Source organism: Mustela nigripes, chromosome 1 (genome assembly GCF_022355385.1).
Source record: "Mustela nigripes isolate SB6536 chromosome 1, MUSNIG.SB6536, whole genome shotgun sequence".
NCBI lineage: Eukaryota > Metazoa > Chordata > Mammalia > Carnivora > Mustelidae > Mustela > Mustela nigripes.
The window spans coordinates 222,702,112-222,725,813 of NC_081557.1; the positions used below are offsets into that span (position 1 = coordinate 222,702,112).

General features: G+C 40.3%; 1 protein-coding gene across 5 annotated transcripts in view; it reads left to right on the forward strand.

The window, feature by feature from the left end:
* Positions 1-15,815, forward strand: part of ZCCHC4 (zinc finger CCHC-type containing 4) — a 50,308-nt gene extending 34,493 nt beyond the window's left edge. For 2 of the 5 annotated variants that reach the window (XM_059381922.1, XM_059381952.1), the window contains 5 exons: positions 8,386-8,507; positions 8,740-8,815; positions 10,758-10,809; positions 11,316-11,460; positions 15,097-15,815. In XM_059381922.1, the coding sequence (XP_059237905.1) occupies positions 8,386-8,507; positions 8,740-8,815; positions 10,758-10,809; positions 11,316-11,460; positions 15,097-15,247 (546 nt within the window). In that variant the 3' untranslated portion in view covers positions 15,248-15,815. Of the gene's footprint in view, positions 1-8,385; positions 8,508-8,739; positions 8,816-10,757; positions 10,810-11,315; positions 11,461-14,487; positions 14,706-15,096 lie in introns of those variants that run through there. The other 3 variants (XM_059381932.1, XM_059381962.1, XM_059381942.1) reach the window with 2 other exon arrangements.
* The last annotated feature ends 7,887 nt before the right edge of the window (positions 15,816-23,702 follow it).

Genomic DNA, 23,702 nt, shown 5'->3' on the forward strand with positions numbered 1-23,702 from the left:
ATCGTACTTCCATACAGGGTGGCTATGAGCCCACAGTTAGTTAGACTATGGACTCTTGCTGTTGACAGTTAACCGGAACTCCAGGGTTTGTTGTTTTGTTTTGTTTCCCCACACTGTCTCCTGTCTAGCTGGGTCTCCTATGGCACTTCCCCCCCACCCCACTGCTATAACTTGTTGATCTCTCTTCCTGAACTCGCTCACCTGCTAATGTGGTGGCTATGGGCAAGGCCGTACGGAGAGCTTAGGAATTTCTCATTAAAGCCCTCTCTTTCCATTGTCAGTTAGTCCTTAAATTTTTTTTTTAATTTTTTTATTTTTTATAAACATATATTTTTATCCCCAGGAGTACAGGTCTGTGAATCACCAGGTTTACACACTTCACAGCACTCACCAAATCACATGCCCTCCCCAATGTCCATAATCCCAACCCCTTCTCCCAAACCCCCTCCCCCCGGCAACCCTCAGTTTGTTTTGTGAGATTAAGAGTCACTTATGGTTTGTCTCCCTCCCAATCCCATCTTGTTTCATTGATTCTTCTCCTACCCACTTAAGCCCCCATGTTGCATCACCACTTCCTCATATCAGGGGGATCATATGATAGTTGTCTTTCTCTGCTTGACTTATTTCGCTAAGCATGATACACTCTAGTTCCATCCATGTTGTCGCAAATAGCAAGATTTCATTTCTTTTGATGGCTGCATAGTATTCCATTGTGTATATATACCACATCTTCTTGATCCATTCATCTGTTGATGGACATCTAGGTTCTTTCCATAGTTTGGCTATTGTGGACATTGCTGCTATAAACATTCGGGTGCACGTGCCCCTTTGGATCACTACATTTGTATCTTTAGGGTAAATACCCAGTAGTGCAATTGCTGGGTCATAGGGCAGTTCTATTTTCAACATTTTGAGGAACCTCCATGCTGTTTTCCAGAGTGGCTGCACCAGCTTGCATTCCCACCAACAGTGTAGGAGGGTTCCCCTTTCTCCGCATCCTCGCCAGCATCTGTCATTTCCTGACTTGTTGATTTTAGCCATTCTGACTGGTGTGAGGTGATATCTCATTGTGGTTTTGATTTGTATTTCCCTGATGCCGAAGATATGGAGCACTTTTTCATGTGTCTGTTCGCCATCTGGATGTCTTCTTTGCAGAAATGTCTGTTCATGTCCTCTGCCCATTTCTTGATTGGATTATTTGTTCTTTGGGTGTTGAGTTTGCTAAGTTCTTTATAGATTCTGGACACTAGTCCTTTATCTGATATGTCGTTTGCAAATAGTTCTCCCATTCTGTCAGTTGTCTTTTGATTTTGTGAACTGTTTCCTTTGCTGTGCAAAAGCTTTTGATCTTGATGAAATCCCAGTAGTTCATTTTTTCCCTTGCTTCCCTTGCCTTTTGCGTTGTTCCTAGGAAGATGTTGCTGCGGCTGAGGTCGAAGAGGTTGCTGCCCGTGTTCTCCTCAAGGATTTTGATGGATTCCTTTCGTACATTGAGGTCCTTCATCCATTTTGAGTCTATTTTTGTGTGTGGTGTAAGGAAATGGTCCAATTTCATTTTTCTGCATGTGGCTGTCCAATTTTCCCAGCACCATTTATTGAAAAGGCTGTCTTTTTTCCATTGGACATTCTTTCCTGCTTTGTCGAAGATTAGTTGACCGTAGATTTGAGGGTCTATTTCTGGGCTCTCTATTCTGTTCCATTGATCTATGTGTCTGTTTTTGTGCCAGTACCATGCTGTCTTGATGATGACAGCTTTGTAATAGAGCTTGAAGTCCGGAATTGTGATGCCACCAACGTTGGCTTTCTTTTTCAATATCCCTTTGGCTATTCGAGGTCTTTTCTGGTTCCATATAAATTTTAGAATTATTTGTTCCATTTCTTTGAAAAAGATGGATGGTACTTTGATAGGAATTGCATTAAATGTGTAGATTGCTTTAGGTAGCATAGACATTTTCACAATATTTATTCTTCCAATCCAGGAGCATGGAACATTTTTCCATTTCTTTGTGTCTTCCTCAATTTCTTTCATGAGTACTTTATAGTTTTCTGAGTATAGATTCTGTGTCTCTTTGGTTAGGTTTATTCCTAGGTATCTTATGGTTTTGGATGCAATTGTAAATGGGATGGACTCCTTAATTTCTCTTTCTTCTGTCTTGCTGTTGGTGTAGAGAAATGCAACTGATTTCTGTGCATTGATTTTATATCCTGACACTTTACTGAATTCCTGTATAAGTTCTAGCGGTTTTGGAGTGGAGTCTTTTGGGTTTTCCACATATAGTATCATATCATCTGCGAAGAGTGATAATTTGACTTCTTCTTTGCCGATTTGGATGCCTTTAATTTCCTTTTGTTGTCTGATTGCTGAGGCTAGGACCTCTAGTACGATGTTGAATAGCAGTGGTGATAATGGACATCCCTGCCGTGTTCCTGACCTTAGCGGAAAAGCTTTCAGTTTTTCTCCATTGAGAATGATATTTGCGGTGGGTTTTTCATAGATGGCTTTGATGATATTGAGGTATGTGCCCTCTATCCCTACACTTTGAAGAGTTTTGATCAGGAAGGGATGCTGTACTTTGTCAAATGCTTTTTCAGCATCTATTGAGAGTATCATATGGTTCTTGTTCTTACTTTTATTGATGTGTTGTATCACATTGACTGATTTGCGGATGTTGAACCAACCTTGCAGCCCTGGAATAAATCCCACTTGGTCGTGGTGAATAATCTTTTTAATGTACTGTTGAATCCTATTGGCTAGTATTTTGTTGAGTATTTTTGCATCTGTGTTCATCAAGGATATCGGTCTATAGCTCTCTTTTTTGGTGGGATCCTTGTCTGGTTTTGGGATCAAGGTGATGCTGGCTTCATAAAATGAGTTTGGAAGTTTTCCTTCCATTTCTATTTTTTGGAACAGTTTCAGGAGAATAGGAATTAGTTCTTCTTTAAATGTTTGGTAGAATTCCCCCGGGAAGCCGTCTGGCCCTGGGCTTTTGTTTGTTTGGAGATTTTTAATGACTGTTTCAATCTCCTTACTGGTTATGGGTCTGTTCAGGCTTTCTATTTCTTCCTGGTTCAGTTGTGGTAGTTTATATGTTTCTAGGAATGCATCCATTTCTTCCAGATTGTCAAATTTATTGCCGTAGAGTTGCTCATAGTATGTTCTTATAATAGTTTGTATTTCTTTGGTGTTAGTTGTGATCTCTCCTCTTTCATTCATGATTTTATTTATTTGGGTCCTTTCTCTTTTCTTTTTGATAAGTCGGGCCAGGGGTTTATCAATTTTATTAATTCTTTCAAAGAACCAGCTCCTAGTTTCGTTGATTTGTTCTATTGTTTTTTTGGTTTCTATTTCATTGATTTCTGCTCTGATCTTTATGATTTCTCTTCTCCTGCTGGGCTTAGGGTTTCTTTCTTGTTCTTTCTCCAGCTCCTTTAGGTGTAGGGTTAGGTTGTGTACCTGAGACCTTTCTTGTTTCTTGAGAAAGGCTTGTACCGCTATATATTTTCCTCTCAGGACTGCCTTTGTTGTGTCCCACAGATTTTGAACCGTTGTATTTTCATTATCATTTGTTTCCATGATTTTTTTCAATTCTTCTTTAATTTCCCGGTTGACCCATTCATTCTTTAGAAGGATACTGTTTAGTCTCCATGTATTTGGGTTCTTTCCAAACTTCCTTTTGTGGTTGAGTTCTAGCTTTAGAGCATTGTGGTCTGAAAATATGCAGGGAATGATCCCAATCTTTTGATACCGGTTGAGTCCTGATTTAGGACCGAGGATGTGATCTATTCTGGAGAATGTTCCATGTGCACTAGAGAAGAATGTGTATTCTGTTGCTTTGGGATGAAATGTTCTGAATATATCTGTGATGTCCATCTGGTCCAGTGTGTCGTTTAAGGCCTTTATTTCCTTGCCTATCTTTTGCTTGGATGACCTGTCCATTTCAGTGAGGGGAGTGTTAAAGTCCCCTACTATTATTGTATTATTGTTGATGTGTTTCTTTGATTTTGTTATTAATTGGTTTATATAGTTGGCTGCTCCCACATTGGGGGCATAGATATTTAAAATTGTTAAATCTTCTTGTTGGACAGACCCTTTGAGTATGATATAGTGTTCTTCCTCATCTCTTATTATAGTCTTTGGCTTAAAATCTAATTGATCTGATATAAGGATTGCCACTCCTGCTTTCTTCTGATGTCCATTAGCATGGTAAATTCTTTTCCACCCCCTCACTTTAAATCTGGAGGTGTCTTCGGGCTTAAAATGTGTTTCTTGGAGGCAACATATAGATGGGTTTTGTTTTTTTATCCATTCTGATACCCTGTGTCTTTTGACAGGGGCATTTAGCCCATTCACATTCAGGGTAAGTATTGAGAGAGATGAATTTAGTGCCATTGTATTGCCTGTAAGGTGACTGTTACTGTATATGGTCTCTGTTCCTTTCTGATCTACCACTTGTAGGCTCTCTCTTTGCTTAGAGGACCCCTTTCAATATTTCCTGTAGAGCTGGTTTGGTATTTGCAAATTCTTTCAGTTGTTGTTTGTCCTGGAAGCTTTTAATCTCTCCTTCTATTTTCAATGATAGCCTAGCTGGATATAGTATTCTTGGCTGCATGTTTTTCTCGTTTAGTGCTCTGAAAATATCATGCCAGCTCTTTCTGGCCTGCCAGGTCTCTGTGGATAAGTCAGCTGCCAATCTAATATTTTTACCATTGTATGTTACAGACTTCTTTTCCCGGGCTGCTTTCAGGATTTTCTCTTTGTCACTGAGACTTGTAAATTTTACTATTAGGTGACGGGGTGTGGGCCTATTCTTATTGATTTTGAGGGGCATTCTCTGAACCTCCTGAATTTTGATGCTCGTTCCCTTTGCCATATTGGGGAAATTCTCCCCAATAATTCTCTCCAGTATACCTTCTGCTCCCCTTTCACTTTCTTCTTCTTCTGGAATCCCAATTATTCTAATGTTGTTTCGTCTTATGGTGTCACTTATCTCTCGAATTCTCCCCTCGTGGTCCAGTAGCTGTTTGTCCCTCTTTTGCTCAGCTTCTTTATTCTCTGTCATTTGGTCTTCTATATCACTAATTCTTTCTTCTGCCTCATTTATCCTAGCAGTTAGAGCCTCCATTTTTGATTGCACCTCATTAATAGCTTTTTTGATTTCACCTTGGTTAGATTTTAGTTCTTTTATTTCTCCAGAAAGGGCTTTTATATCTCTCGAGAGGGTTTCTCTAATATCTTCCATGCCTTTTTCGAGCCCCGCTAGAACCTTGAGAATTGTCATTCTGAACTCTAGATCTGACATATTACCGATGTCTGTATTGATTAGGTCCCTAGCCTTCGGTACTGCCTCTTGTTCTTTTTTTTGTGTTGAATTTATACGTCTTGTCATTTTGTCCAGATAAGAGTAAATGAAGGGGCAAGTAAAATACTAAAAGGGTGGCAACAACCCCAGGAAAATATGCTTTAACCAAATTAGAAGAGATCCAAAATCGTGAGTGGGGAGAAAGGGGATAAAAAGAGGTTCAAAAAGGAAGAAAGAAAAAAAAAACAAAAAGAAAAGAAAAAAAAAAGAAAAGAAAAGAATTTTTTAAAAAAGAAAACACCTAAGAAAAATGTAAAAAAGAAAAAATATATATATTAGATAAACTAGTAAAAAATCGTTAAAAAAGAAAAAGGTAACAGTTAAAAAAAATTTTACCCGAAGGCGAGAAAAAAAAAAAATGAAAAAGAAAAAATTAAATTAACTGCAAGACTAAAAAAAATCACAGGAAAAAAGCCATGAGTTCCGTGCTTGGCTTTCTCCTCCTCTGGAATTCTGCTGCTCTCCTTGGTATTGAAACCGCACTCCTTGGTAGGTGAACTTGGTCTCGGCTGGATTTCTTGTTGATCTTCTGGGGGAGGGGCCTGGTGTAGTGATTCTCAAGTGTCTTTGCCCCAGGCGGAATTACACCGCCCTTACCCGGGGCCGGGGTGAGTAATCCACTCGGGTTTGCTTTCAGGAGCTTTTGTTCCCTGAGCGCTTTCCGTAGAGTTCCAGAGGACGGGAATACAAATGTCGGCCTCCTGGTCTCCGGCCCAGAGGAGCCGAGAGCCCAGGGCCCCACTCCTCAGTGCGCGCTCAGAGAACAGCGCCCAGTTACTCCCGTCTGCCTGACCTCCGGCCGCGCTCCGAGCTCACCGAGCCTGCGACCGGTTCAAGGTAACACGGAGCTGCGAGCTTACTGTCGGCTCTGTCTCTGTAGCCGGCTTTCCCGTTCCAATACCCGCAAGCTCTGTGACACTCAGACACCCCCGATCCTTCTGTGACCCTGCGGGACCTGAGGCCACGCTGACCCCGCATGGGCTTCGCCCCGGTTTAGCCTCTGGAGCGATGTCCCTCAGCGGAACAGACTTTTAAAAGTCCTGATTCTGTGCACCGTTGCTCCGCTGCTTGCCGGGAGCCGGCCCCTCCCCCCGGGGTCTATCTTCCCGTCGCTTTGGATTCACTTCTCCGCCGGTCCTACCTTTCAGAAAGTGGTTGTTTTTCTGTTTCCAGAATTGCTGTTCTTCTTCTCTTCGATCTGCCGATGGATTTTCAGGTGTTTGCAATCTTTAGATAAGCTCTCTAGCTGATCTCTGGCTAGCTGAAGCAGTCTCAGCTTGGTACTTCTCCGCCATCTTGACTCCTCCCAGTCCTTAAATTTAGTGAGGCCTTGTAATACATGAGTTACTGAGAATCAAGTTCCATATGTCCAACCTCAAAATGCTTTTAATAGTGACTCATATAGTTCTTCCGCTACCTTTAAATTTGGTCTATAATTTTGCAGTGTAATTCCGCCTGGGGCAAAGACACTTGAGAATCACTACACCAGGCCCCTCCCCTTAAGATCAGTCTGTTGTTTTTGGATAAAAGATTATAGTTGTTCTCTTAAGATCAGGCTTATTAAATAGAGCTAGCTTGCAAGCCATTTCTTTTGAACAACTCTTAAGTGTATTCTTGTTTAGAATCTGAACAGTTCATTTTAACATATTTGAAAGTGGGGCTGTACCTTTACCGACTTCATAAATATCTCACAGTATTCTTGTGGATAATCTAGAACAATGGTGCTCAAACTTTAGTATGCCAGGAGGGCTTGTTAAGAATACAGATTGGGGGGGTGGTGCCTGGGTGGCTCCGTGGGTTAAAGCCTCTGCCTTCGGCTCAGGTCATGATCCCAGGGTCCTGGGATCGAGCCCCGCATTGGGCTTTCTGCTCAGCGGGGAGCCTGCTTCCCCCTCACTCTCTGCCTACTTGTGATCTCTCTCTCTCTCAAATAAATAAATAAAATCTTTAAAAGGAAAAAATAAGAATACAGATTGTGGGGCTTGACCCCCAGGGGCTTCTCTTTTAGGAGGTCCTTCAATGGGGCAAGAATGTGCTTTTCTAACAAGATCTCAGGGGCGACGCTTATGTGGCTGATCCAGACTCCGCACTCGGAGAATTACTGATCTAAAGAAAGATGGACCTAGTGACTAGGTGGATTCTGAGCAGGTTTGAATCCAAAGTGAGAACGTGTATGGATAGCAGAGAGGCTGGAGGAGATGAGAGCAAGAAGCTAATAAACATTGAGCCTGTTAGCTCCAGCTTCAGATGCTCTGCCAAGGCTGAAAGCTGAGGTAGGGTTCTTGAGGAGAGGTAAATGTTTGAAATAGTCACAACCGTTGTTGTGAATTTCTCTCTTCATCTGCATCTTTCTGTCTCTACCATATATATGCCAGGGCCCCGAACTCGGCATTTTATGCACATTGTCTCATGTACCCTTCCCAGCATCTCTGAGGCAGGGCTCAGTAACCTCCTTTTCTAGGTGAGAATTATGTAAATTTACCTCGAGGCACCAACAGGTGAGTGGCAGAGCTGCTCTGTGGTCCCCAGCCCTGTGTTTGGCCAGGGCATAAAAGGTCAAATGGTGAATGCTGGGGGGTCGAAGTAAGGCTGTACTGGGACTTGGTGACCTGCAAACTGAGAAGCAGCCGATTTCACACGCAAAAATGAAAAGCTCCAGCCAAGTCATCACACATCTTCACGTTTGGAATTCTTTAGCACCAAAAGCTGAATTTGTAATTCCTTAATAGACCTTCTTGTCAAGTCTGTTGTTTTTGGATAAAAGATTATAGTTGTTCTCTTAAGATCAGGCTGTATGAATTTATCATAACAAAGTTTACCTTTTCCATAATGGAATTTCACCGCCACCGAGGCCCCTCAGAGTCTGTCGATTAAGAAGTAAACTTTAGCTTTTAAGAATTTTGTCTTAAATACTTTGGTTTAACTCCTCTCTTGGCACCAGCTTGTTCTTTATTGGTTAAAGAATCTTTGTAGATGTTGATTCCTTTGAGTAAATCTTCTTTTTCAATTTTTTTAAACTTTCTAGGTAGATTATGATAATCATGCACTTTATAAACATGGGAAGACAGGTCGAAAACAGTCTCCTGTGCGTATTTTCACCAATATTCCACCCAACAAAATAATCCTTCCTAGCGAGGAAGGGTACAGGTAAGATCTTAGTGAGGCCTTGTAATACATGAGTTACTGAGAATCAAGTTCCATATGTCCAACCTCAAAATGCTTTTAATAGTGACTCATATAGTTCTTCCGCTACCTTTAAATTTGGTCTATAATTTTGCATTGAATTTGGATTACACTTAATTTTTTGTAACAAGTGCCATTTACCTGCTCTGTGAATGTTCTTGAAAATATGCAGCTGATTTAAGTCTTTCTTCCTTAGATTTTGCCCTTTGTGTCAACGGTATGTTTCCCTAGAGAATCAACACTGTGAGCACTGTAATTCTTGCACCTCCAAGGTATAGTTTCTCTAGAATGCATTCTTATTTGTATGTATTTATTTTAACTTACTCATTTCATTACATTTGCTTAATGTTATTTTTTTTTTTCAATTTTATTTACTTGAGAGAGAGAGAGTGAGCATAAGCTGGGGGGAGGAGAAAAGGGAGAAGCAGAAGGATACTCCCTGCTGAGCAGGGAGCCCAAAGTGAAGCGCAGGGCTCAGTCCTAGGACCTGGGGATCGTGACCCCAGCTAAACGCAGACGCTTAAATGACTGAGCCACCGAGGGACTCCAATGCTATTTTAATAACATTACAATTTGTATTACTGTATTATTTATTATTGTATATCATTTATTATACTTTAATACAATGTTTCTAATTTTAAAGTATGACAGGCTTTAAAAAATAAGTGCATTTAAAAAAAATAAATGCCTTCATTGTTATTAGCAGTTAATTGAGTTCACTTTTTTTTTTTTTTTTTTTAAGATTTTATTTATTGGGGCAAGAGAGAGCACAAGGTGGGGGGACAGGAGGGCAGAGGTAGACTGAGAAGTAGCCTTCCCCACTCCCCCCACTCCCCACCCCACCACGCAGGGTTCAATCCCAGGACACCAGGATCATGACTTGGGCCAAAGGCAGATACTTAACCGACTGAGCCACCCAGATGCCCCTAAATTCACTTTATGTGAGGTACTGTATGATTACTAAAATTAGGAGTGTCTCAAAGCATGAGGTGAGTGCTGAACTTAGTTGAGGGTAAAATTAAGATGTTTCAAGTAAGGAACTGAACCACAAGATACCATCCCTATTTTGATGAAACAGTAAGAACATACACTGTGCACTTTTTATGTACCAGGGCCTTCCCTGAGGGCTGTCCATGGATTAACTCAGTTACCACACAAAGCCCTAGTGGAGAAGTACTCTCTAATTTTTACAGGTCAGGAGGGACTACAGGAATATACCTCCTACTCATTGTCTTAAGGAGGTAGGGTAGCCCTTTAGGTGGCCTTAAATCCAGTCAGAAAGAACAGGTGAAGTTTAGATTGGTTAATATGTACAAATGATTCACCAAAGGAAAGGCTGTATTTTTTATAACCATCATAAAGTACATTTTGCATAACTTTATCATTTTGTTATTGGTTATACTTGTTTTTAACTGTGGTAGCACATCTAATTACATGTATTTTCAGTCAGCGGAGATAATATCTGTGTCCCTTATTTTAAAAAAATTATGCTCAGGTTATTTTCATGAAGCTCAAAATGAGGAAAACAAAATTTTATTATTTAGAGATACACACATAAGTGGTAAAAATAAACAAAGGCAAGGAAGTGACCATCACAGAAATCAGAGTACGTGTTACTTGGTGGGGCAGAGGAATGCTGGATTGGGAAGGGTACCTGGGGGAGTGTCTAGGGGGTCAGCAGTATTCTCTTGACCTATTGGGATTCATCAGTGTGTACTTCATAACTCTCATTAAACTGGACATGTAAGAGTCTTACATACTTTTCTAGGTAGTTTTAGGTCACAGATTTAACATTACCCAAACATTACCCTGTAATCTCTGTCTTTTTAGATGATCTAAAGTTCTCAAATTCGAATTTCATTAAGGATTATGCTGTATAGGCACGTAAAAGTTATGAATCATTAATTCTCTTGAAATTTTCATTGAATCCTTCTTTGTGCAGTTTGGGTTGCTTGAACTGGAGTGGACTTTCAAGTTCATGTAGATAAATACCCTAGTTTTCCAGTTAAGGAAATTGGGGCCCATCAAGGAGGTGTTTGAGTTGAGTGGAGAAATGCATAGATTAAAATCAAAGTATTTAATTGTGAAGCCCAGGAAAGTGAGAAATAAGGAATGAATAATTTACACAGATTTTAATAAGACATTTTAATTTTTAATTGTGGAACTTGATTTTTTAATGATACATTAAACATAATTTAAAAATTATTTTTGTAGGATGGCAGGAAATGGAACCATTGCTTTCTCTGCAAAAAGTGTGTAAAACCTTGTAAGTATTTAGACTTAGTGTTTGAGATCCTATGAAAACATTTTAGAGTTTTTCTTTACCTGAATGGGATTTTTATTTAATTATATTTATAAGAGAAAAAAATTAATATAGAGATACATTGATTTACTTTTTAATTTTTGCAGTTGCCAAAACACACACTCTCCTTCCTGGGGAGACATGACTTTGTAACCTGCTTCAGTGTGGCATTTGGTTTGGCTCATTTTAATAAGGCTTTGTGTCACTCATCCAGTCCCCATTGTGTCAGTGGCCTGCTGCTCATGACTCATTGAAGAAGGGCTGCCCTGGCTGCCATGTATCAGAAAGAAGTTAGTTGCTTTATGTGGGATTCTGATCTCTTAACCTTGGCGTCTTTAACCATATTATAACCAGTTACACAGATCGGTCACGATGTTTGAAGTAAACACTGTTCATGCTGCCCCATCATAAAGGTTGATCAAATGAAAAATTAAATGAACTTCTTCTAAAACTCAATTTTTATTTTATAGCCTGGATCCACTGTAGCATTTGTAGTCACTGTGCTCTTCCAGATCATTCTTGCGGGGGCCCTAAAGATGGCTGCTTTATTTGTGGTGAATTAGACCACAAACGTAGTACTTGTCCTAAGATCACTACATCTAAGAAAGTGAACAAGTAAGTTGAATTCTTTTATTGCCTAGAAAAAAATTTTCTTTGTGTGATTTGTGTAAAGCAGTCCTCCACAAAAGTATGCAATAGAGGATTCAGAAGTGCTGAATTATTTCCTGTTTTTACTGTTACTTATTGTTTGCATAGATGGGAGGAGGGAGGGCACAAAGATAAGTGAAAGAGTTTAACATTTTACAGGTAAGACATGAAAATCACCAAAGTATAAGGTAGAAACTGGTTAACTTTTTATCTCCTGTGGTTCATATGAAATTATAATTTGTGGGGAGGGAGTCCAGCCTTTATTGACAGACATGATATTTAAGTCAGGACAGATCAGATACAGACGTATGACAGCAGGTGAGTCTGGAGAAGGCATTTCAGGTGGAATATAGTATGTAATCCCACAGTGAACACATCGGAAAATGAATTTATCTCTGAATTATATCAGACTTCAAAAAAACATTAACTATTTTAGTATATAAAATTTTAATTTTTACCATTTTTTTTCCTATGCTTATTTTCACTTTCTCCACCAGTATTTGGTGTTGGTTATCACTCAGAGCAAAGTTATACCAGTGATAACAGCATATTTTAAAAAACCATTGCTATTTCAACTGGGCACAGTTGAATGATTACACTTAAAAAAAACTAAAAGGGATGATAGTTATTGAGTCTTCTTGTTTTGTTGTTATGAAAACTAGATAGACAAATTAACATTATGTGAGAATTGGGATCAGCATAAAATTTCTGAGCCATCTTATGACTTGTGATTTAAAAAAATTCTTCATATTTGAAATATCTGATGTTATTGTAACTATTTATGGTTGTATTAGAATTATTTTCCAGTTGTTCATTTTTTTTGGTCAGTGGCAATTAGTTTTTCCCATTAAGACCCAGCCATTTGAATTCTGCCTACTGTTTTATTTTTCCATTACTTTTCACCAAATTTACTCTAAACAGTTATTTCTATTAAGTAATCCAGAGTAGAAATGGAAGTTTCTAAATTAAGAAATGTATTGAAGAATCTTCTAAAAGATTTTTTCTTAGAAACCTTTTAAGAATAGAGACCCCCTAATAAACTATTGGTCTGGGTTTGTTGTACTATGTACAGGGTAAATCTGGTTGCAAATCAAGTTAGTGACATGCTCAGACTTTGAGTCTGTGATTTTACGATACAGAGGAACTGAATTTGCATTTTGGTAATGTATTATAGGCTCTATGTTGGTCCTCCGTAGCCTGCGCTAGTTGGCTTGGTGGTATTGTACTGTTTCCATCGAAGGAAACCATTTAGTATCTTTCAATATTAGATTTTATCAAGTTCAATTCAAGTAGCAAATCCTTTATGATGTGGTGTACCTGAAAAGTCTTAAAGAGTATTACTTTTTTCTCTCAGAAAAGACTACTAAACTCCTATGAACAGTTATCTTCAGGTATTGCTTTCAAAAAAATTTCCTAATGAAATTGACAAGGCAAAATAGTTTTTTTTTTCTTTACAATAGTAAAAAATAATTCTAATCATCTTTTAAGCATATATGGCATAAAAGATATCTCATAGCTGTCTTATATTAACTTGTTTTTCTTTAATTTGCCTTTGCTTCTGAACTGGAATGGTGCTGGCTCCCTCTTGTGGTTAATCGTTTTATCATTACATAAATACCTTTAATTTAGAGGACAAACACTAGGTCAATTCAATTTTAAGGCAAAACAAAATAATGAATTGATTTATACTCAAGCAGTTCAATTTATACTGCGTTGAAAGACTTTCTCTCTGGAAAGTTTGTTTATTCATATTAAAATGAATATTTTTTTTTCTGCTTTTGTTTACTGTGTCCTCTAGTGAGGTCTGGTTCATGTTTAGTTCTTCTTATAAGTGGAAAAGCCAAAGAAAATGTCTGTAAATTTTGTATACAGGCACATACAGCTTCACTGACTATGCCGTCAAGAAATTATACTTCATTAAATTTGCTAAATCACTTATCAGGACATTAGGCTTCTTAAAATAATGGCTGGAGGGAAAAGAGATTTATGTAACATACACAGAAAAGTATAAAGAAGGCTGTGGTATTTGTTTTATTTATGAACCAATAGGTTATTCCAGTCTATGATCCAAAATCTAAATATGGAAAAATGGAAGTTGTCAAGCAAAATTCTGAAGAATAGTCATGTGGTACTACTAATAGTAGGTAATATTTGTTTAGTGATTACGATATGCTTAGCACATTATATATCTGAATAATTTATAGCAGAGTATATAGTACAAGGTAATTAAGAGCACAGGTTCTAGAATCAAGCTGGTTCTGCTACTTCCTCAGTGGAGGATTTCATAGCCTCAGTTTCTTCCCCAAAAAAAGAGTTGGGGGAAGAATAATGAAAGGCGACTTCTAGCTTGTCTCAGTCTCCCAGATCCTTAGAGTCAAAGATGATACCCACTCATTTTTGTATTTCCAGCACTTAATATGTATGTTGTGTGAACCAAAAGTGAGGCCAGAGTTTGCTCCATGGAGTGATTCTATTCTATTTGTGAATTGAAGATTTGGGTCCTGGGAAGATCAAGAGTAAGCTTTTCCCCAGGACTTCTGGTTTAGGAGAAGGGAATCTAATGATTGATATGGCTAGGTACCTGAGGGGATTTCCCAGGTTTGAAGGAGCTGGCAGCCCCAGCCTTTCCTCGGTTCACTATATGATGAATGGCGTGATTCTGCTAGCTTGGAGAAAGTGAATGAACAGACCAGTAATCTTTCTCAGCTATAGGTAGTCTGTAACTCAGTGCAGAGAGCACCAGAAACTAAGTATCTGTTTTGTTCTGGTGTGGTTTAGTGTCCTCACAGCGTGAGTTGAACTTGTTCGATGTGAAGCTAGTCTTTCTGGAAGACAAAGACCACAAAGTGTGGGCATCCTGTATGGCACTTGTTAAGACTTTTAGGCCCACTGAGGAAAGGAGAATTAGCTGTAGAACTTATAAGATGGGCGTCTGTAAGCATTGTCTATTTTTCCATTGTGTTATTTCATTTCTCTGCCTCTGCTAACTGGCAGATGTGTTGGTCCTTTTCCTGAAAAATGTCATTCAAGGATTTGGAGATTGAAGTGCTCAGCTGAACAGGACGGATGTACCAAAACCAAAACTGTAGCCCCCCAAATAAATAAATAAATAAATAAACCTTCCTAACTTACTGGCTTTATGATTTTTAAAATTTAAGTAATATGTATCCCAAATGTTATTTGAACAATCAACATAAAAACTATTGACAAGATATTTTGCATTCTTTCTTCAATATCCAGTGTGCATTTTACATTTAGACACTTTTAACTTGCTCTCACCACGTCCTAGGTTTCCTGGTTGCCCCACGCTGGCTAGAGGCTACCGTGCAGCTCAGCACAGCAGGGGCTTTTCCTGCCTTGACTCTGTGCTGGGTTTGTCGCAAATAAATCTGTGGTAACCGTCTTTCAAAGAAATTTCTTTACTCAAGCGTTTTGCTTAGTCAGGCCTCTGTCTTTCTCCTTGTTATTATGGTTAGGATCCTGAGGATTTATGCTTATGATACAGTAAATTCGTTTCCTTCTGTTTTCTTATTTGGTCAGCTGGTTAATTAAATTCCAACATAATTACATAATTCACTATGCTTATTCTACAAAATAATTTAGCACCTTGTTTTTCAGAGCTGTCAGAAAGCAGAAGCAAAGAAAAAGTAATAAGATGAAAATGGGGACCACTAAAGGACAATCCATGAATCATACATCTGTTACAAGGAAGAAGCGCAGGAGAGAAAGAGCCCATCAATATCTTTGCTCTTAAATGTCCAGTGACTTGAGAATAAGAAAGATTTATAGTCCAACCTTTGATGCCATTTTCTGAAAGTGCCACACTGGACTTAAATTCTTTCACTTTCAAAGGTATGCACCTTTCTAAGGCAGATAATGGGCAGGTGGTATTTGCTGGTTTATGGACCCCTCTGCAGCCCCTCTGGAGACCTGGGGGAGGTGTTCCATCCTGAGCTAGTTGACCAGATCTCTCTGTATGCCTTTTTTTTTTTTCTCTCTCTCTTTTAATTCTCTCGGAATCATATGATTTTGGCCTCTTTTGAAAAAACGGGCATGCAGTGTTCTTTTGTAGAAAGTGTCAGAAGAAAAATGAAAGTGAAAACTTGAGCTCTTGTTTACATTGAATGCGGGTATGTTAAATTAGGTCCAGAAATCTTTTAAGTTAAATATCAAAACATTGTATGATGACTTAAACCCCACTTGCGAAGTAAAGTACAATGAACAATTATTTTTAGGCAAAGATGATGGGAAGAATTTTGACAAAACTAAAGATATAAAGATTATAATTATGATTTTATTATTAAATATTTGTCTCTCAAGTACTTTTATAGTGTCCTTTGATATAATAGAATCATTTAAATGTTGTAGGATAAATGAGACATCTAGAATTATGACTTGCTCTGTCATCTCAGTGTCTTTTAATTTAAGCAGTAAGGTTATTTCTCTGTAAAAGTAATAGAAGGCAGGAGAGTTTGGGGATTAAAACCTCTCATTCCTATTCTGACGAATGCTTCTTGACTGTAAATCATTGGCCAGGTCGTTCATTTGCAGCCCATTTCTTATTATTATATAATTATTTGATTATGTAACAGTAGTTATACCACAGGCTTGTTTCCGTGATGACGTTAAATGGGGCACAAGTGCCTGGCTCTCAGTTCTATTGGTGAGAAATGTTACCATGTGCAGATGGCTGGAGCCCTAGTGGTAATCATCTGGTGGTCCAGGATCATAGTGGTGAAGGAACCGGGCTTGAACTCTGAGAACAGTCTCCCCGTGTCTCTACTATGTACCTGACATGATCTTCGGAAGACTGCCTACTTTGGAACTGCTTGCATTTGCATAATGACTTTTCTCTTCTTCCCAAACAGCTGCTTTAGAGCAGGTTTGGAGGCATGCTTGCTTGGGCTTAGCTAGAGTGCTTGAGTGAAGGTACAAGAGCTGCTCCCCATCTGGCCTGGAAAATCCGTCTGGTCTTTAAGTTAGGTCTGTTTGATGCCTGATGGGGAAGCACAAGCATGGCTCTGATCCATGGTTTGGGGTGTATATTCAGTGACATCAAAAGATGAGCTAAGCCCCCTGGATTTAGCAAGCATCATAAAACTCTTCCCTCACCCCCTTTTCCACGTGGGTTGCTATGGTGATCAGAGGGGTGGATTCAGAGGTGACTGGGTGAGATATGAACCTTTTGCAGAATCATTGTGAGTGTTCCCCCCCATCCCCTGATTCAGCCATAGGCGTGGACTTTACTTGACCTTCATGGTGCCCCGCAAACCATGGTAAAGTCTCAAAATCTCCCCTGAAATTCAAGACACCTGAGGGGACCGTGATTCCTGAAGAACTAGGTCCTGCTGATAAATGGGTTATTATTATGACCCCATTTCCTTAGTTTTAAGGTACCATCAATTGAAAAATGCACTATTGATGTGATTGTGGCTTTTCTGGGAGAGAAACCCCATAGCTCATTAATTGTGTATATTAAATTTTAGATGTATCTTATTTTGGAGATACTGAAATGTTAAAAAAAAAAGTACACCTTAGAATTGAGGAAGTAGGCTATTACTTACAATCAGAAATTATGTACTCTAAAACTTTAACTGCTTAGGAAGTTAAAAATAAGAAATTTGGTAATTCTGGGGGCACCCTGGGTGGCTCAGTTGGTTAAGTGTACAACTCTTATTTTTGCTCAGGACATGGTGTCAGGGTTGTGAGATTGAACCCTGTGTTGGGTTCCACACTTCGCGGGGAGTCCACTTGAGATTCTCTCCTTCTTCCCTACCCCCTCCAACCCCTGTTGCCAATAAATCTTTAAAAAAAAAAAAAGGAAATTTGGCGATTGTATTCTTTGTTTAATTAATACTAATTTTAAGGACCTTCTTCTCTCAGGGAATAAACTAATAGGATGTAAAAATGTCTCTGGAAGGTAAAGTGTGATGCGAGATGAGGTCATTTGTTCTAATTAGGAACCTGCGTATCTGAACATTAAGATACCTCCTCAAAACAGCCATAGAGGAAAATCCCTAAATTTGACACATAAAACTTTCTAAGCTTTTTAAAAGGATGTTTTTTCTTAAATTATTACAGTTAAATTTTACTGTAGTTCTTGCTTATATTACAAAATTTAAGGAAATCCAGAGTTGCTTTGTAGGCCCTGAATGATCAGATTTCAGGCTTTTCTTACATTTAGTTTGATATTTAGACTAATTTATTTCTTCAGGATGCCCCACTGTTTTCATCTCATCCTCTTCTTTCTATTTGGACTATTTCAAGTCTCACTCGCTTTGGGAAGTCTTGCCTGGGTCCCTGCCACCAGCTGGTGCCTTCCTCTGAAGCCTGGGTGTTCTGCAACCCATTTGAGGCACTTTTAATATATTATTCTGTGATTAAATTTGTAGATTCTATTTCCCCCAAAAGATTTTAGTTTCTTAATATCAGTACCCATTTTATACCATCTTATATCTCTCATGCATTGTAGGTGCTCAATAAAAATTTGATGAAAGCACGAAATTTTGTAGGTGTTTTCACATGGTGGGTGCATTAGTTTGTTAGGGCTGCCGTAACAAAATACCAGGGTCTGGTGGCTTAAATAGCAGTAACTTATTTTCTCACAGTCCTGGAGGCTGGAAGTCCAAGATCGAGGTGTTGGCAAGTTTGGATTTTCTGCCTCTCTCCTTAGCCTACCTTCTTGCTCCTCCTGTGGTATTTCTTCTGTGTGTATGCTTCCCTGGTATCTCTGATATCTCTTTGTGACCAAATTCCCTCTGCTTATAAGCATACCAGTCAGGTTGGATTAGGGCCCACTCTCATAGCCTCATTTTACCTTAATTTCCATTTTAAAGGCCCATCTCCAAATATAGCCCCATTCTGAAGTACTGGGGGCTAGGGCTTCAGCATCTGGATTTAGAGGATGTGATTCAGTTCCTAACAGTAGACATACCTAAGATATGGAGAGGACTTGGTCTTTTTCTTGTATTTATTTTTAATTTTTATTCATTTATTTTTGTTAAGTATGTGGGACTTGAACTCATGACCCCTAGATCAAGAACTGAGCTGAGATCAAGAGCTGGATGGCCAACCGACTGAGCCACCCAGGCTCCCCTTGGTCTTTTCTCTTTCCTATAAGGACTGAAAAAAGGAGAACAGGCGTAAACAATATTGGGGGTTATTTAGAGTCAGGAGGAAGACCATCTTGATATTCAGGGTTTAGATGTGTAGTTAAGGTTGGCATGTGCTGTGTGAGCAAGACTGACAGCCTTGAAGCTTAGAATAATTCAGCTTCCAAGGTTATTTTAAGAAAAACACTTAGGTTGTTGTCTGGCCCCTTCAAAGTCATTTACAAAATACTAGGCATCTAGGAGAAGTTTGACTAATTTTTTAAAAGAAAATCACAGCCCACAGAAGGTTCTGGTGTGTTGCTTCCTCCTTCACAATGTCATTGTTGGGGTCTCCACTACATGTCTTGCCAGTGAAATAAAAATGTGTTTGTGTGTCCTTTCATTTCTAATTCTTTTAAGGTACTTAATGTATGCCTTGTATTAGATCGACTTTTTTGTACTTATTTCTCCTGTATAGATTAGAAGCTCATTGGTGGCAGGGGCCTGTGGACACCGTGGTGTGTGTTCTCTAGCTCCTAGAGCTGTGCCCTGTGCACAGGGAGGCAACCAGCTGCTGCCCATGTGACTTCACTAACCCACGCCCCCCCTCCAACCCCAGAAAGTGGGTGGCCAGGCTGACACGTTTCCTCACCCACCAAATGGTAGCTGCTCGTAAGTCAGGACTGAGTGAATGGAAATGCCGTGTCATATACTGCATGAGGTCTCAGCACCCTAACTGGGTTACATGGGGAAGAAGCTAATACGCTTAGAGCTGCCTTGGTAAGGAAGGCTTGCACAGACTGCAAAGGAAAATCCAATTTCACTTATTTGATGCGATTTTAATTGGAACATTAGGACAGGGTTACATTAGTCAAGGGTCAGCCAAGAAGGTCATTGCAATCAAGTGTTGATAAGATCTCGACAATTTGATTTCAAGCGATTTAGTATAAATGTTAACTCAGCAAGACTGAGGGAAGAAAGCTCCCCACAGTGAGCAAGCAGATCTCAGAGCTCGGAGAGGTGAGTTTTATCCCATTAGCTGGACAGTCACAAGATTCTCACTGTTTAGTTGCTTAGTACCACTGCAGATGAGAAGCGTGACAGTTGCTGTTCTGAGAAATGGAACCCGAGGAGATGGGTCAGTTTCTTTGCCTGTGAATATAAGGGTGAGGAGTAGGAGAAACCAGAAAAATCAGACTGAACGTTATATATGCCTAATGAGGACAAAAAGAGAAAAAGGGCTTGCCTGTTAGCTTAACAGTTAATGCATGAGCCAGGTAAATAAAAGAAGATGAAAAGTTTCTCCAATCTTTCCATCCAGAGAGAACCACAGTCAGAACTTGTATGTGTGTTCTTCAAAGGTAAATTTTTGTATAAATAGCCATATAAATAGACACTCTAAAATTTCCCCACAGAAATGGAATTAGGAGTACATACTGTTTTATAATCTTTTTCATAAACATCTGAACATCAGTTTATATTTACAACAGTAATACTCTTCAGTATGGGTACATTTTTTAAATCAGTATCTGATGTTTGGACTTCTCATTTGTTTGCATTTTTTCCCTCTTGTAAACTACCCTATGCTGAACATACTTATGACCAAATCTTTTATTTCCTTAGAATAAATTTCTAGACATGAATACCGGTCTGCAGCTCTTATTAGAACCTCTTTCTTCAGATTGGAGTCGCATGAGTTGGTCTCTGAATTTCTTTTGCAGAGAAAAAACACCCTGGATTTAGACTCTCTGCTGGGATGGACAATCTCCCAAATGCCTTTTGTACTTAAAAACTTGGGTGGTTGTGATTGATGGTCATACTGAACAGTGTTGATTGGTTGTGTCAGTAGGATCTTTCCCATTCTCTCCATCGTGTGCCTATTGTGGGGTTTGGGAGAGAGATGACGGATATCCTCTCCAACTCTTGGGGAGGACTTTTTATTGGGCATAATTCCATACCCTTCTGATTTTGGGTGGGTTCATGCTAGGGGTTGGTCTAATTACAGGAAAACTCAAGACTTCAGTCTTGTGATGGGTGAAGAGGTGTTTGTTCTCTCTCTGAATGCAGGTGCATGTAGATTAGTTGCTGTTGGTAGCTTTCCAGTAACCACATGGGGAGCTAGACTTATGATGTACACCATGAGCTTGGTCAGGGTTGATGACTGAGTTTGCTGGATCTAGCCTGACCTGAACTTGAGCCTATTTTTGGACTTGTAATTTACATGAGCCAGTACATTCCAGTTACTACTTCTGCCACTTTAAGTTGGGATTTGTTACCTAATAAATGCAACCATGGTAGGACAAGAGATTCTAACACCAATCTTCTACATTTATCTCTTGCCAGCAAATTCGGTCAAGTTCTTATTTTGTATGTTTCACCCATTTTAGGACTTGGAAATAGACCTCTCAAAATAACAGCCTTTCACATGGCCTAGATTAGACACATCCCACATAGTTCTATCTTCCATTCTTGTATACAGTGTTTCCCCCATCTTTGCTCAGGCCCTGACTTTTCCCCTTCAAACCTGCCATTCCAGGTTCCTGTAGGTCATCGTAGGTTCACACACATACCTCCACCTGAACATAGTCTTCACTCAGCTCCTTTCCTCTGGTCTGCTTTCCCTTCCTTCCCCTTCACACCTCCTTCATTACCTCTGCCCTAAACCAGCAATAACCATTTCTCTGCCCCCTGGTATATCTGCATACCCAAATATCCCAGTCTTGACTAGTCCCTTGCTTTCATTCCCTCAGTCTAATCAATAATCAGTTCTTTGTATTCTCCTTCAGAAACCTCTGGAATTGCGCCTCCCCCATCCCCACCTAACTAGTCTTCCTGCCCATCTTTACTCCTCCAGTCATCACCCCATCACATGAGTTAAGGTCCTGAATAATCAATGAACCAGTGTGATGCAACCAATGATACAACTCCCCCCGCCCTGCTGCCCGCAATAAATCTGTTGACAGCAGCCTTGCCCTTCAAAATCCAGCCTTATACCATTACAACACATGGAATGATGCCTTCAGCTTGAGCTAGCCCAAGGGGTGCAGTGATCAAATAAACAGCCTAGCTACCAAAATGTTATTTCACGAAAGCTAGTTCTTGCATTCCCTACCCCCCCCCCCCCCAAGCACTAGAAAGAGCATGGAAATTCTTCAGGGTATTCTCCATTTCTCTCAAACCCTTCCGCTCCTACCCCTATACATTTCTGTCTCCTATCCTTACCTCCTTAAAAAGCACCTGGGCATTCTTCCCTTTTCCTCTTGATTCTGTGCCACAGAAGTGCAGGTAAACCAATTTGCCAGAGCAATGTTTTCCATGGAGAATGGGCAAGGCAAAGAAAAGGAGTAAGGTCCAAAATCTCTTCTGGGTCAGTGGGAAAAAGAAGAAGCTGGAAACACTGTGTTAGTGGCTACTTTGTCCTATGGCTACTTTGGACAATTTACAGTGTCCCCCAGTCCCACCAATATGCATGAGGCACTTGGCTACATAAAATCATTTGCTCTTTCCTGGCCACATCCTGGCCACACGTGGAACTACACCGCTATACTGTTTCCTGGGCAATTCTCCCCTGTGAATGCACTACTCTCCTGTTCAGTAGCACCCTCTTTTTTTTTTGTTTTTTTTTTTTTTTAAGATTTTATTGAGAGAGAGAGCAGGAGCAAAGGTATAGAGAGAGAAGGAGAAGCAGGCTCCCCACTGAGCCTGGAGCCCGATGCGGGACTTGATTCCAGGACCCTGGGATCATGACTTGAGCCGAAGGCAGCTGCTTAACAAACTGAGCCACCCAGGCACCCCTAGGTAGTACCTATTAACAGTCTTCCTGTGTTATATGAGGAAATGGGCATTCCATTTCTGTAAGAATGTTAGGTGGGTGGATATTGCCTCCCCCAACTCCAGCATCCAGATTATCCATTACTGCCACCCCAAAACATTAAATAATGCCTGAAAATGCATTTCATGAATAACAAAGGTAAGTGCATTCTCACCTTAGAAATATTGCCTCTGGAAGAATTTGGGAGTCATGCTAAATTGTTTGCAGCAAAGGCAAGGGGAAAAGCCTATCTCTAAAGAGGAGAGCAGGGTAGGCATCAGGTAAGAACACTGCCACAAAATAGTGCCTCGAAAATATGCTTGTGAATGAATGGGTCTACCTCTGACACCTACTTCCCCGGGGCTAGATCCAGATAGAGTGCAAGAAGATGGGTTTTGTTAAACTCGAAGATTCTACCATTTATTTCTCCTTTAAATAAGTGAAAGGTAGATGGTTTTCTACCATAGATTTTAAGTTCAAGAATCACAGGATATGGTCACGTTCTCTTAACCGGGGTCATAACTTGTGTGAACTTTTGCACCTGCTAACATTTTAAATTTGTCCGTATAAAGCAGTATCTTGCTTGTTGGTAGGCCGAATTGTAAGCCTTTTAGGGCAGAGCCCATGCCCTGTGCGTTTGTGTAGCCCAAATTCTTTCAGATTCTTTTTCCTGGTAGATCTCAGACAGCTGTAGGATAAGCCCTGCGGGAGCCCACAGCCCTCATTTATTAAGGGGGGCGGGGACTACTACCACCAATGAGTTGTTGAGGCTTAATGGGATAATCAAGGTATTTGACTACTCAGGGGTTTTAGGTAGAGCCCTTCCACCTTGGCTGCCAACCAGACTCACCTAGAAGAGTTGGTACTGGGTCGCATTCCTTATCAGTTATCTTTTCATTGATCTACGGTGCTGCCTGGGTTAGGGTTAGGGTTTAGAAAATAAATGTCTTCAGGTGATTCTACTGAGCGCCTTGGGACTGTTAACTAACTGTTTAGAGACTGTCCAGGGACGCTCCAGCCGATCAGGACCTAATGTTTCCCTTCCTTTTCCTCCTCGCGGTCTCTGAGGACTCACCCTCAACCCTATGCCCGCCCACCGACCCTCTAGCAGCTTTCCGGGACAACGGACCCGGCCAACGAACGCGCGAACACACGTGGGGAGCACGCCTCACCTGCAGGCGTTCCTGCGGCCCCGGGAACACCCGCGCGCCCCCGCCCCGCGCGCCCCCGCCCCGCGCGCCCCCGCCCCGCGCGCCCCCGCCCCGCGCGCCCCCGCCGCCAGGTCCTCTCGCGAGGAAGTCCGGGCG